We start from the raw sequence: 14,161 nt of genomic DNA, 5'->3' as shown, positions 1-14,161 counted from the left end.
GAATTAAGGGAATTTTGTCTCTGAATTGGTCATAGAGACGAATGTGTGCACATGCTCTCTGTGTTATGGACTGTTCCAGGATGTATTATTTATTCCAAATGTAAAATGGATCTGGATCCAGTTCTTTGACCCAGAGTTGGGTGAAGGTGCATGAAAGACGGATGCATTCAGTAGTTCTTTCCGACCGACAGAAACATTTAATCCAATACAAAGAGAAATGAACTCATGGACGTATTATCAAACAAGTGCACAAAGCAGACTTCTGACCTGCATGTTGTCACAGTTGTGACCAGTTAGTAATTTCAGAGAAGAGGAATCTTATTTGGTTAAATGAATTGATGTATGGATGAAAACAATCCCTGAGTAGGTTAATTTTTACACTTTGGTGTTTTTACTGTTGATCATATTCGCTAAATCACCTTCACACTCACAGTGGCCACAGCTGCCATGCACAACATCGTCTTGGAGACACTTGGGGTTCAGTTTCCTCCTCACTTATACATCAGCTAAGCAAAAACTCAGGTTGATCTGAAATCTTTCCTTGAATGAACCAATTGAAGATGTTTAGAAGCAAATGTATAGTATTTCAGTCAAACAGTGCCACAGATGTATAGTATTCCCCATTGTAAAGACGCACAACAGAAGTAGATAAGCACGAAGAATCCGAAATTTCAAATAAGTATAACTTCTTCAATGGGAGTTTTAAAAGTTATTACTTCAGAAAAGGCTCTACCTGCTTTCTGCCGCCACCCAAAGTTAAGATGAACTAGATCAGTATGTACCGAAAACTATAGAAATACATCCAGGGTGCTTCTGCTGTCTAACCTACTTTTTTTTTGCAAATATGAAAGAAGAGCTCTCACATCGAGGACCCACCGCATTCTGAACTTGCGTAAACCGGGGTTTACTGTCTGCTCCCTGGGTCAGTAGCAGGGGCCTCGACCGCGGCCCCGGCAGCGGCCCTCTCCCTGCGGTCAGACCCAGCAGGCCTCCCCCTCCTTCCTTCACCGCAGCTGAAATAGCAACACTCTCCCTTTGCTCACCAGTCCCAGGAGGGGTGCAGCACCAAAAAACACTCATTCATCTGCTATAGAATTAATGCCGCACTACATTCAGATAAAATGCATGGGTGCCGGCATGTATGTTTGCATGTGTGTGTGCACGTTTATTACTGTTGCACACACCCACATAATCTGGACTGCTATAATCAACCTTGTAAGGTCAGTGTAGCGTTGAAATATGGATTCAGCAAGCAGTTGTTGTTCAAGGGGCTTTCTATATGTATGCACAAAATCAGTGTATGTGAATGCGATGTCTCGGTGTGTACGTGGACAGGGAGGAAGCGAGGGCGTGTGTGTGTTTATGTTTGTCTCCGTCTGACAGCGAGAGAGTGAGAGGTGAAGCAGCAGAAGACTGACAGGCTGCATATGTGTGCGTTGGCACACACGCCCCCCATAACATAAACATATGAGTCAATACATAAAACTTGTAATTATTTTAAACACTCGAAATAAGTTTTATGAGCTCGGTGTATGAAAGCGCCTATATTACATTAAGGCTACAGCTGGAATACACAGAGTCCGACTGTGAGGAGATGCCTCCGGCCCCCTGACTATGAAAATGAAATTGTATAGATAAAGAAAATATTTACAGACTGCTCAGGGTTCTCTGTGATTTACAGAGTGCTAATTCAGTTCAGGCCATCTGTAACAGACAAGACATTCTCTGATTGATGTTTATTACAATGCCTGCCAATAAATATACACTATTTGCGCCGGCGGTGGAGCAATATAAATGATTTCATGCCTTAGTTTCTTATGTTAACAGCCATTCATGACATTTCTCCTCATCATCGCTGTTTTTTGTTGCTGTTCTTATCTACTACTTGCTTCTGCTGTTTCCAGTTATTCTTTTCCATCGGTATCTGACCTTCTCTCCACCTCCATGTTTCTCTCTCGCTTGTGCCCACACCAGCTTTTTCCCATATCTCAGACCAAAACAATCCCTTTTCCCTCCTCTCTTTGTCCTCCTCCGTCTCCTTCCAGCATCTTTCTTTCTCTCTTTCTATTCTCTTTCTCTCGGACTCACACGGTCATTGTTAAGCCACAAGCCTGGACGCACTATTCTCTACCTCCTCCATTCAGCGTGTGGTTAAAAACCACATGAATCTGGCAGAATGCAGCGGCCGTGCCAGGCCCGTCGTCCACACAACAGCCGCCTTCGGACACACCGGCGGGCCCCGCAAACACTCTCGAAGAACACTTTTTTGTTGGCCGGCGTTATCTGGCACACTCCTCCCTAACGGTTCTGGTTGAGCCGTATTGAGGTCAGAGTGTTGGAACGGCGTCGGGGTGAGGATGTGACTAAAGAGCATCAAGGTCATTTGGCAGATGTTCTGCTCCATTGCTTTTGTGACATTATCAGCAGAGCTCAGCAGAAGGCTGCCTCAGATACCCACCGTCTCAGGTCACCTCTGGTTTCGTCTGTCTACGTCTACCCCCTTGTGGCCAATGCATGCTAATACATATGTTGGGAAAAAAAATAGGTTTCAGGTATTCTGCACGTCTTTCATCAGTCCTTCTTTCATACTGCTTCAGGGCAGTGGTGTGCAAACACAGAGTTACCGACAGTCTGACACATGTATGATCAATTTGAATTAATGATCAAACCTCGAATGATCCAAGTTTTTGTGTGAGGTGAGCATAGGAAAGCATCTATTGGAGTAGTTTCAGCAAATATAGTGAGAAATCATGGATTGAATTGATATTGCTTCAATTTGCTGTGGGTTAAAGCAATATTTGTACTTACAGTTTCTGATTTTAACCTCTATCCTTGTTCATTTTAGAGAAACAGAACAGATTTGAACTGACATGTATTCATTGATCAACCTATGAGACATGTACTCATATGAAGGATTAAAACCAAAATTGATAACAAATTAGATATTATGCCTGTAAAGTTGTTTTTTTATGCAGAGTTTTAGCAATGGTGGTTAATTAATGGAATTTTCTTGTGGTTTCTTGTGATATGACATTTTTAAAGCATGACAATCATCAGACATTACCATAACCACCAGGTGTCAGTGTCTTTTAACATACAATCTGCATGCAGTGACACTGTCACACTGTCAGAGAGCTGCTTTCAGATCAGTGTGAAGACAAGTAAAGTCCCAAAGACAAACTGAAAAAAAGAAACTAAACTCTCTGTATTCTGAAACACTTTTAAAACCGTTTTTCTGTCTCACAGGAGAAAACTTGGACCAAACAAAAAGCTTTAGGCTTTAGTACAGTTACAATACAGCTCTTACTGCTGTGAGCTGTGGACTCTTACTCCACTCCCACATCAAGAAAATACCATCCAAAAATATGTATCTCATGCTGTAGAGGTTAGTTCTTTCCTCACAGTGAAAATAAAACCAGTTCTAGCCTGGCTTTGCAGTTCTCATGTTCTCCCTGTGCACCTGTGAGTTTCATCCAACAGTCCAAACCCATGAGCTCAGTGGTGAATGCTGGGAATGATGAGACAACCTTTTGTTTTGCCGTGGAAGTGGAAGAGCTTGTCTGTTTCCTGTCATGAGACACTTCTTTTTATTAATATTACTGGTGTCTATACACACACACACACACACACACCGGCTGTGTGTGTGGTGTGCTATCTTGTCTTCACCCGTAGCCAACTGGGATTAGATTCAAAAGCCGTTGCTCTAAGCTGGAAATATCTGATGGATGTAGCTCGTGGGAGCAGGGGGGCAATTGTGAGTATTCAAATACCATCATGTTGTTTGTCAGATTTTATTAAGCTACGAATTAAGTAATACAAGAAGAAAGTCATACTCCAGTGCTTTAGTGCGTGTTGCTCTTTCCTCGAGCTGAATTTTCGATGATTCACCGTTTGTGGCGGCCGCCAACTGGAACCAAGAAACTGCACACTGCCGCCAAATGCTTTCTGCTCTAATGTTGCTCAATAGGATTTTCTAAAGAGAATGCAGCGACTGTGCATCTTCTTCGATTTGATGTGATGCTCGATTTGCCACGGTGGATGTCAGAATGAATTCTCCATTACTTACTCAAAGATATGAGAGGAAAAGAAAATTCTGTATATTGTGAAATGAATCGGTGAAGAAGATTTGTATTTCTTCTTTTTTTGTAGAACATGCCATCAGAAGAAGTTATGCAAAGCCACGCCAAGTCATACACACACTGTAATTTACTGGTTCTGGTGAACTGCTGTTCATAAAGCAGGATAACGCATTGTTTAGGACAACTCATTCATTCGAATCAGGCATGCATGAACAGGGAGAAGAGGACTGCTTCAGGACCAGGATTCAGAAGCAACTGCCATAAGTCAATGTGAGCATCAAAGTCTCGCTGACCCTGTTGAGTGTGGGGCATGAAAGAGAGCTGCGAGGCGAGAAGAAAGCCCATCTGATTAGGTAGCACTTTCCCAGCGCCGCGCTCCTGAAAGGACATTGATTTTGGCCCGCGCCTCGCAGCCGCAGGATGTCGCTTGTCTGAAGTCCCTGCTCGGCCTCGCGAGGAGGCGAACGTGGCCTCGTCCAAGACAAAGACTGCAGGAGGATATGGAAAGCAAACACTCAACATGGGCCACCTTTGCCTCCGTTTGTGTTCCTAGACTAAACCAGAAGGGTCAAGTCCAGTTTGTCTCAGCATTAGGTGCACAGAGGTTATATTCTAGTGTCCTCCGTGGGTGTGGTGCGCTGGGTTAGCAACATGTGATTACTTTTAATGTTACATACAGGGTGAATATAGACTATACAGTTTCATGACATAACACCAGCTCGCGTCCTTAGATATAAAATGAAATCGCTGTGCTCAAGTATGCCAGATATGCTTTATTTAGATTTTACCAGACCATGCTAGAAGCATACTTTGCCAAGGGAAAGTCAGTGGACAGGGAAAAGTGACCATAACGTAAGCCATTTAGCTCAAACTGAAACGGTGTCTTATTTCACTGCGTCTGATTACAGACAAGATGCGTGTTTCTCACGTAAGAGGGCATGTAAATCCAACCATAAAAATGAAACATTTTCCCACATATTATAGCAACACGGTCCTAAGAAAACAGTATAATAGAGTAAAGATGGAAATGTGAGACACCGCAAATGATTTGTGTACCTAAAGTGCTTTATTTTTCACTCTTTATTTGAAGTAAGGGCATCCAGCCTAAAAAAAGGGACTGCTAAAACATGGCCTGCAGTTAACTGCGGCCCTCGGAGATTTATGGTGGCAACGGGGCTTTAGCATGTACATGCCAACATTTGAGCAGATCCCAAAACATGCTTCCAGCAGCTGACATCAGTCCCTGGGAAACACATATGTCAACGGGCTCTCACCTGATCCCGGCACACGGTGGTGGTGCCACCGCCTCCGTTTAGAAGTTATATAACAAGCATTTGTCAACTGTCTCTGTAAAGTTTCAGGAGTAGTTTCCACGTGGTCATAGCGATAGTAACGAAGAGCGTAAAGTAAATTTAGATTCATTTAAAAGTCTTTTTGAAAGCAAAATTGAACTTTTTTGTTGTTCTTGTATTAATTATTCACATACCTACTATATGTGGATATATAGAGGGAAGTGTTTGGGAGGCAGGGGGAGGTCTGACCTCTGTGAGGAGCTGGTTATGTGAGGATTTCAACTGTTTTTCTTGTAGTATGCGAGTAGAATTTCGAGTATGTTCATAACCAACTCGACAGCAAACTTTTTAAAAACCACGGAGCTCTAACTCCGGCATTTTCTGTCCTAATAGCAGCTCCACTTTGATGTGCTCAAGTTGCGACGCTGCTCTGGCGGCGGAGGATTTTTAGGGAGGTCTGAAGACAGAGCGAAGCTTAGACAGGGCACAGGGTGCATTTCCGATGGGTGAGCTGCGAGGGGAGCAGAATAAACATAGTTGTTGTGCTTCCAAGGGGAACTGAAGACAAGAAACAATACAATGAATTAGAAAGTAGTCTATCCCAATATCCCCCTGGAGGCACGGAGGAGCCAAGTTCTCAACCATTCTGTGAAGTCAGAGAGGACAGAGAGGTTGCTGAGTACAGAGGCGATAAAACAGGGGAGAGTCTTTCTGCAGCTGTGCAACAAGCATTTGAAAATGAAAATAAAACTCCAAGCTAATGTCTATTCAGGCAACGGATTTATCCCTTATTTTTTATTTCTGTTTCCACTTAACCTGCTTGTGTCTCTTCTTCGTTCTCTCTAATCATTGTTGGAGTTGGATGGCTGCTTGCACATTTGGACACCGACTCCCCGAGTCTCACCCACTTCCTGTTAATAATCTATCCATGGATGCTCTGACTACCATTTTCACTGTAAATAAACGTTTCAGCACCTTCACACTTAAGGGAGACTAAACTGTTTTTAGCAGTTAAAGTTTATCTGACAGCTCAGTAATTCACAGTGTTATTAGGAAAAGTGGTTCACCTTCGGATGAGCTGAAAGATGCGTCATGTGGCTCCACTACCTGTTGGCACGCACTGGCTCATCGCATGAGCCAGTAGAGGCGGATTTATTACTGCAGCAACTGGAGACTAAAAATCTGTTCCGTCTCTCTGATTGTGATTAACTTGCGCCCCTCGGTCTTCAAGGGGGCTTGTCCAAGATTTTGTTCCTCTTGCAAAAATCCCCTCGGAGAAGGATCAGTGCCATCAGACCAAGTGAAACTAAAGCAGTGAAATTCATGAGTTTGCCACGGATGTCTGCGCAGTGAGGACCAAAACAACACTGAAAATGAGGCCAGAGTGATCAAAGCGAGATGATAACCAGGTCACCATTGTGCACATTATGAATCCAATCGTCCTATATTCTTCTCACAAGTAGAGGTTGAAACAAATATTGATTGTCTTAAAACACAAATTTAAGAACTAATTAAAAAAACATCATCCAGCTCCCAATTACAAGAGAAAAGCTGCTGTTTTCTTCAGTTTTATGGAGCTTCGATCACTTAGAAAGGGAAAGTATGGTTAAAAATCCCATACATACTGTGAGGTTAGGTGAAGTAGATCATCAGAATTAGCAGGTATTGCCTGAGTGTGTAAATGTAAAAGTGAGGCACCTTCACTGTGTTTGAACTCTGCTTGAGCAGTCTGGAACAGTTTCAAAAAAACCTTGAAAAAAAAAAAAGCATAAATCTGTGTAACAGGGCTGAAGAGAAGTTGAAAATGACCAAAGATGGATAAACACTCTGTGTTTCTACTCATTTACCGGATCGGAAGCCAAACTTATAAATGATATGGAAGCTTGACAAGAAGCACGGCAGTTCTGTAAAGACTGACTCTAAAGAATACAGTTGCATTTGATAATTCTGAGCACACAAACAGCAGATTAGTGTCTTTTATAGTTTACACTTTTTTGTAGTTGCGTTTCTGTTCGTCTCCTGGAGCCGTCAGACGTTGCTTTCATCCTGACCCAAATCCATATCCTTAACCTTCGCTCTGCCTCTGACCACTGATGAATAAGCCAGATAAACGTCAACAGCAGATAGTCGAAGTCCTCCTCGCCGCGTCCCGATGATGTGCCTTTTAAGCAAACACCAATCATGTGTTTGGCTCTGGCTCTGGCATTTCTGCGCAGACGGAAGGATTTTTTTCCCACGCATGTCGGTGTGTTCCTCGAAAACTCTCCGCCGGTCGTTTCCAGGGAATGGTCTCGCCTATCTGAGCCTGCTGCCTAAATGAAGCCCGCTAATGATGTGCAGGAGGCAGTTTGAAGCCCTGCTATGCATAGTTTAGCGGGAAAATGTGAACGCCCAAATGCCAAAGTGTATTACAGAGAGGTGTTTGCTGCTGACCGGTTTAAAGGAAAACAGATGTTTATCGAACAGAATGAAACATGTTCAGGTTTTGCTTGTTCCTTCGTGTGTTTTCTTGATGGTTTTTCCTACACAGAGTTTGACGACAGACTGACGGGAGACTGTTTTTGAATTCCCAAAGCGGAGAGACAACCAGGAACTGCAGCATCTGCCCAACACATCAGTGCATTTATGGTTCCAAGCTCCACCTGCTTGTTTCTCCGTCGTCCTCCACATCGAAAGCAGGGGATGCCGTTGGTTTTGACCCGTCTGCAAGAGACGCACACTCCCTCCTGTTCCTCCCTCCCCTCAAGCTCAGTAGTTTCCATGGACAAACTCAAACAAAGAAGGTCCCCTGATACCCTATCAGCTGTCTGTTCATTTATGTAGACACAGACAGTCGGGGGCCAAAGTCAACCTCCTCCTATTAGGATTCGGAGCCGCGCGCTCGACATGCTTCCTCTTCTCCCTCTCAGTCTCCGAGAGGCCGGGCACAGAGGGAAGCTGGTGACTTTTCAAGGGCACCGTTTAATTGGAAATGAAGATCGAGAATCAAGAACTTGGTCTGACTCTTTGGGGCCGAGCAGCCAATCAATACCAGGCGAAATGGGAGCAGAAAGAAGAAAAATTAAGCTGCTTGGACCAGAGGCTCCGTGTGGATTGAATCTCACCCAAAAAAACACAATGAAAACAGAGCATTTTATTCCAAGTACAAAACACAACAGGAAGAAGGGTTCACTGCATAAATAGCTTGTTGTTGATTTAAATATAGTCAGTGCTGAAAATGGTATTTTCCTATTTCTGTATTTCCGTTTGCTTGAATATGTTGAACGTGTGTTCAATACGCAATAAAAAAAAAAGATACAACTTAAATATTTTTCCAATATAAAAAAATGAATAACTTACAGTATACTTGCTTTAACATAGTCAAGGTATAAGGTTTATCTACACATACAAAAAAGAAAAAAAATAATAATTTCCTTGGCATTTTAGAAATTTACAAACAATTAAGGTGCACTTGAGTGCTTCAACCCCAAAAACCAAACTACACCAGAGATCATAGCAACTTATAAACACAATGAATATACAATATACTGGTATAAAACACACCAATATATACGATAACAAGCGTGATTACAGAACAGATATGCAAGTCTGTGCTTTGTCTGCTATAAATATGAAATATGAGTGACACATTAGTGCAGATTAAAACAGAAAAAAAGGCACCGTGGAGTTTCACTGAGGTTAACAGAGGCGTCATCTACGCTCGCACCCAGGCTTCAAAGGGAGACTCTGCTCTCCAGCAAATATATATATTCTGCACTTTTCTGCCCGCAAACGTTTGGCCGAGTCGCTGAAGGACACAGGCGGTGTGAAGTCTGTGAGCGTCTGTCTAAAGATGACACCGCCAGCATAGGTTTCCCCTCTGAAGTGAGATGCTTTGATCCTTAAATCGCAACATTCTTGCGAAGGCAGGGCACACAGCATGAAGGTGCGATGCCCGTAGCACCAAAGTGAAGCAGGTATGAAGAGCTTTGATGATTGCAATGTCCTTAATTACCACACTGTCAACAGTAAACTGAAATAGTGCAAACCAGATGTGTTTGCAGCACCACATACAGTCCGCACCGTTCAGGGGGCCTGTATAAGTTACAGTTCATCAATTAAAACAGTCAAAGCAATTCGGTAACAATTTACAAATTATTTACAAGCCATCAATTCGTCCGCTGCCTTCAAATGTATAGTTTTTTTTGTCCTTAAATAAGCCCATATATACAAAATAGCGTTGTTCACGACTTTTTGTGCAAATCCTCACTGGATTAAAAGAAAGTCTCTGTGGTACTGTAGGTTGTCAGCTTATGTTGAGAGGAAGCCTGTGTTTATTTGAACCAGTGCAGGTAGTTTGTCCTGAGAGCAGGGAAACACATGTTGTTGCTGCACGAGCCACCGTAGCTGGGAGGGCAGGCAGAGCAGGGGACGCCTACTTTGTAGGGGGCCTCCCCGATCCAGTTACCCCTGGAAAACAGCAACATCCAGTGTGAATGACTGTGGTCACAGAGCTTAGCTGTTTTAAAATAGCTCTACAAAGCTTCAAATAGGAAATCAGTCACAAAATGAGATTTTATGAGAAACTGAAAATTTAATTTTTGACCCAGGAAAGATCAAATAGTACTGAGGTCCAAACTGGACAATAGATCAACAGTGAACCTGCTTATCGTGATATTTCCAGTAATTATCTGAACATTTGTAGTGATGCAGCAGTGAAAGTTTGCCATCATGTTGCGAGCAAAATAGCATGTTCTGTGTTCTGAAAAGAGACAGCTGTTTGTCCGAGGAAGTCTTAAAAGAAACTCTGGCGGGTTTAATGTCAGACTGCACATTTTTGCTTCATAAAATTTCAGGTCGTTCATAATAAACAAAGATTTTTGAGGCGGTTTCGAGAAGCTAGTCTCTTTTTACCACTTCAGATCAGATCAGATTGTGCTCTAAGAGCCTCAAATAGGTCATAAGTGTCTCCACCCTGTTGCCCTCATATATGTCTCGAAGCGGTGGGATTAAAGAACCTAGGTCACAAGTCAGTCACAAGTTCAGAAGAGCTTTGATTCCGAGAATGATTTAGAGGCTTCTGGTTCGAGGCCCTCTTTGGGCTTTGGTAATGCGGTACTGGTTCACAGGCTTGTATCGGGGTTATCTGAATCTCCCGGCGCCATGGGTGGCATTTCATCAGTCAGCCCAGAACAGAGCGGGCTATGCTGGGATTAATGCTGTTGTCGCCCTATTCTCATCAGGTCAGCAGGGTTCACTCAAATGTAGCAGACCTCCCGACAGGACAGAATTAACTCTATCCAGCTTTTAAGACACAAATGACACAATTAGAAGCGAGGTTACAAAGGGTATACTCACTTTGGAGAGTAGTTGCAAACTAAATATGTGGCTCTTTTCCACACTGAGCCCCATACGTTCATGTTGTGGCATGTGTGTACAGCACAGCCCACTTTGTTGGATGTTGCCCAAACCATCTATGAAAAGGACACAAAAAAATGAAAGAAAATCAGCTGTTATTTCACGCGACTGCTGCGACAGTTCGGTTACACGACACTTAACAGTGGGAAGCCGGCACATACCTGTGTGTAGTGGGTGCACATGGGTCCGTAGCACCGGAGTGGACACCGCGGATTGCAATCACGAGGGTAAGGAAAGGAGTAATCTTTGACCTCGTCGTACCACGGCTTCACTAACTGGAGGATGGATCGGTAGCTGTGAATGAAGACCAGACGAATTAAGTGAGGAGCATTTTATCATCAGCGCCAGGTGGCAAACAAGCACCAATCACGGCCCCCTCCAATGAAAACCACCATTTGATCAGGAGAAGCCACTTCAACCTTAACTAAGAAAACCGCTGTGACTCTATGAGCAGTTGCTTCAGTTCTTCTCTTTGACGCCTTTTAGTTTTCCCGATTATTGCATCAAATCACTTTTGAATTATGTTGACTATATGATTATTTTGAGGCCATTTCCGGGACATTCTCCATTTTTTACCTAAAAAGGTTCACACTCTGTCAGGCTCTATGCTGTAAACAGCTGACTTGCATCAAAAACTCCAGCGCTGTTTCATCCACTTGGGCCAAGGCGCCTAGAATGAAGGATGTCTTTCTATTCTGCCAAGACTTTTAATGTAGATTAATGGGAATAAAATATGTGCACAGTGTTTTCTGGAGCTGTTTTATCTAATTCAGTGTTTTTAAGAAAAACACACCTGAGCCCCCTGCTTGTGTGTACAAGATAAAATCGACGAAAAAATAAATAAATACCACGATTATGTCCTGGTATTTTGACAGAAAACAGTCACTCCAGACGTTTTTCAGCGAGTACACAAGGAGCAGTCAGAATAAACGGTATTCCCTGCAGCCTTGTGTTGCTCCTCATTAAAATCTGAAAGTGTCCGAGCGTATGAAGGTGTCCTGTGTTTCCCAATGGAAAGTCAAGACCTTGCTAAAGGGATCGGCTTTTGTCCTCATGGGTCACGGCCGAAAGTGCAGCTTTCTGTTTATTTGAAGGGTCACAAGTGCATTCCTCAAGCAGTCACTGGGTCACAGTGCAAGAACCTTTAGGAGCGAGCAGAAGGGAGCAACCAGGCGAACGGCCACGGCTGCTCAGAGCGAGCGAGTCATCCCTGAGAGGCGCTGCAGATGTCCGGAGGGGTGGGTGGGAGGAAGTTAAAGGTCACTCACCGTCCTGTCCTGACAGAGAGGTTTTGACCCAGGAACCTGAGGAGGTTAGGTGGACCGTGCTCCCACAGACACGCATGAGCCCAGTCCTCGGCTGTCTTCGCCAGAGTGTCGTCCCACACCTAAACACACGTACAGAAAGACAGAAAGGAAGAAGAAAAAAAAAGAGGCATTGCATAACTGAGGGGAACATATCAACACGGGTCTTTATTTAGCGGCGGGACGTGAGATAAGAGTTGGCACTTGCTGGGTTCAGAGGCGGGTTACAAATGTTACCATGGCGAGATGCAGCAGTCATCCATCACATGGGTTACATAAGAGAGGGAGCGAAGTTTTCTGGAGTCTCATGTAAAGTGATGGGAGGGGAACAATTACACTGAAGCACATTTAGGATCAGTGAGACTGGATGACACCACAAAATCCCATTCATGAGTGCACCTGTGGTGCACTGTAGCATGTATTTAATATGTTATTAATATGATGGACAAAAACTGTGGTCATTTCAAATTGGTTCTAATATTGTAGAAAAGTACAATCTATATATGTTATATTTTTGAATTTTTTTGGAGAATCCAAACTTTTTGGGGGGGGGGGGGGGAGTGTGGGTTGCCATCATGTTAAACCGGCCAGAAAGTGACCACTGCTGTTTTCTCCATACTCCGCTGACATTAAACATGACCCTGCTTCCTTTGGAAAGGGCTTCTTTGGTGGTCTGCAGTGCAATCTGCTGAGCATCACATGCAAAGTCAAATCTACGTTTGCCACTTTGAATCAATGACATGTGACTGCATGTTTGAAATTAAAGCTCCTTTTGCATCCTTCAATTATTTGCATCTTTGACTAACACATCTATTAGTAGATGACTTTTCAGAAAAGGTACCAATTGAAGAACGCCCTCTTTCCTGGAAAACTGATCCAAAGTTTGAATGAAAAAAGTTCTGACTTACCATGTATTCCATGTTGGAGGCTGGAGGAAACACTTTCCCTCTGACTTTATTATGATAATCAAGGATTGCCAGCATGTCGTTCTGGCTGATGTACCGCTTCCTCCTGGTTTTAGAAAGTGTTGTAGTGTCTGTTCCAAAGCTGTGCGCCGCGCCAAGGCTGGTGAGATTCGCGGCTGGCAGGGACGCGGGGAGACTCGTCGCCAGCGCACTTGCTCCGCAAGATATGCACAAAAGCATTAAGTCTATGGCAAATAACTGATGCTTCATGTTCATGCCGGTGCAATATCCCGCGTCCGGGATGACTCTGAAAATAAGAAGAAAAAAATATTTAAGAGTTTGTCATCGAGCGCACAAATTACGCAATTTACAGCCAAGACATCGTTAACACTTGGTACACATCTGGCTTTCAGATTGTTTGAATATAACCCCAAAATCGTAAGATCTTACCTTATTTTTTTTCTTTTCCTCGCGTGGCAGTCCCTTGCTCCTGCGCTGCCAAAGGCTGGATCACCTCTGCAGCCTGGGTAGCAGATTGGAGAGAGGTAGGGCTACAAGTGAGGAGTTGGTTATTTTTTGGGGGTTTGTTTTGTTTTGTTTTGTTTCGCGATGTGCAAACTTTGTGACTGCCGCAGAGGTCCGTGTGCGGGGGGTTTATATAATGCAGTGAACAGCGGAGGAAGTGCCTCGGAGGTGAGGCGCACGGCTCCTCCCTGTCACCTGAAACACCGCTTTACGCACGGCTGCGCCTGCAGCGCACGGACCTGTGCGTGTTTTCATCTGGACATCAATGTTAGAAAACAGAAAGGAAAAGAAAAAAGAACGGCATAAGAAGAAAAAAGTAAGATTTTTTTTTGTTTCCCTTGTTGTTTTTTCTTCTTGTGGATGTATTTATTAAGGGTTGAGCTGCAAAAGGGAAAACAAGTGTCTCCTAAAAGGGATGAAATGAAGCCTATCACTGAAATTTTTTTCTCTTTAAGTCCTTTACTACCTGAATATGTGTTTATTTTTCAAAAATTATTAAATTCAGATTAAAAAAACTATATAGCACTGTTTTTCATGCTATCGAAAATCTCATCATGCAAATGTGTCACACAGTGATTTATTAATCTTCTCTAGAATAGTCAGATTAAGGAAAACCACCAGCACTCACATCACTCTTTGTTGTTTTTTTTTATGAATTC

The 14,161-nt window shown here is 43.3% G+C and overlaps 1 protein-coding gene across 1 annotated transcript; it reads right to left on the bottom strand.

Annotated features, from left to right (window-relative positions):
- Positions 1-9,550: 9,550 nt before the first annotated feature.
- pi15a (peptidase inhibitor 15a) lies at positions 9,551-13,547 on the bottom strand. The gene is made up of 6 exons (XM_030099786.1): positions 13,428-13,547; positions 12,981-13,284; positions 12,037-12,155; positions 10,930-11,062; positions 10,709-10,824; positions 9,551-9,820 (listed from the first exon to the last, which is right to left on the bottom strand). Exons 2-6 carry the CDS (start codon positions 13,251-13,253, stop codon positions 9,685-9,687), a joined length of 777 nt encoding a protein of 258 aa, XP_029955646.1. The 5' UTR covers positions 13,254-13,284; positions 13,428-13,547; the 3' UTR covers positions 9,551-9,684.
- Positions 13,548-14,161: the final 614 nt, after the last annotated feature.

Source organism: Salarias fasciatus, chromosome 9 (genome assembly GCF_902148845.1).
Source record: "Salarias fasciatus chromosome 9, fSalaFa1.1, whole genome shotgun sequence".
NCBI classification, from domain to species: Eukaryota; Metazoa; Chordata; class Actinopteri; order Blenniiformes; family Blenniidae; genus Salarias; species Salarias fasciatus.
This window is presented reverse-complemented; position numbering and strand designations above follow the sequence as displayed.

Excerpts from the sequence above, each read along its gene's own strand:
- pi15a (XM_030099786.1), bottom strand. The coding sequence starts at position 13,253 with ATGAACATGAAGCATCAGTTATTTGCCATAGACTTAATGCTTTTGTGC. Across the intron at positions 11,063-12,036 it reads CTCTCTGTCAGGACAGGACG|CTACCGATCCATCCTCCAGT; the intron begins GTGAGTGACCTT and ends CTTCATTCACAG. Across the intron at positions 10,825-10,929 it reads TGTGCACCCACTACACACAG|ATGGTTTGGGCAACATCCAA; the intron begins GTATGTGCCGGC and ends TCCTTTTCATAG.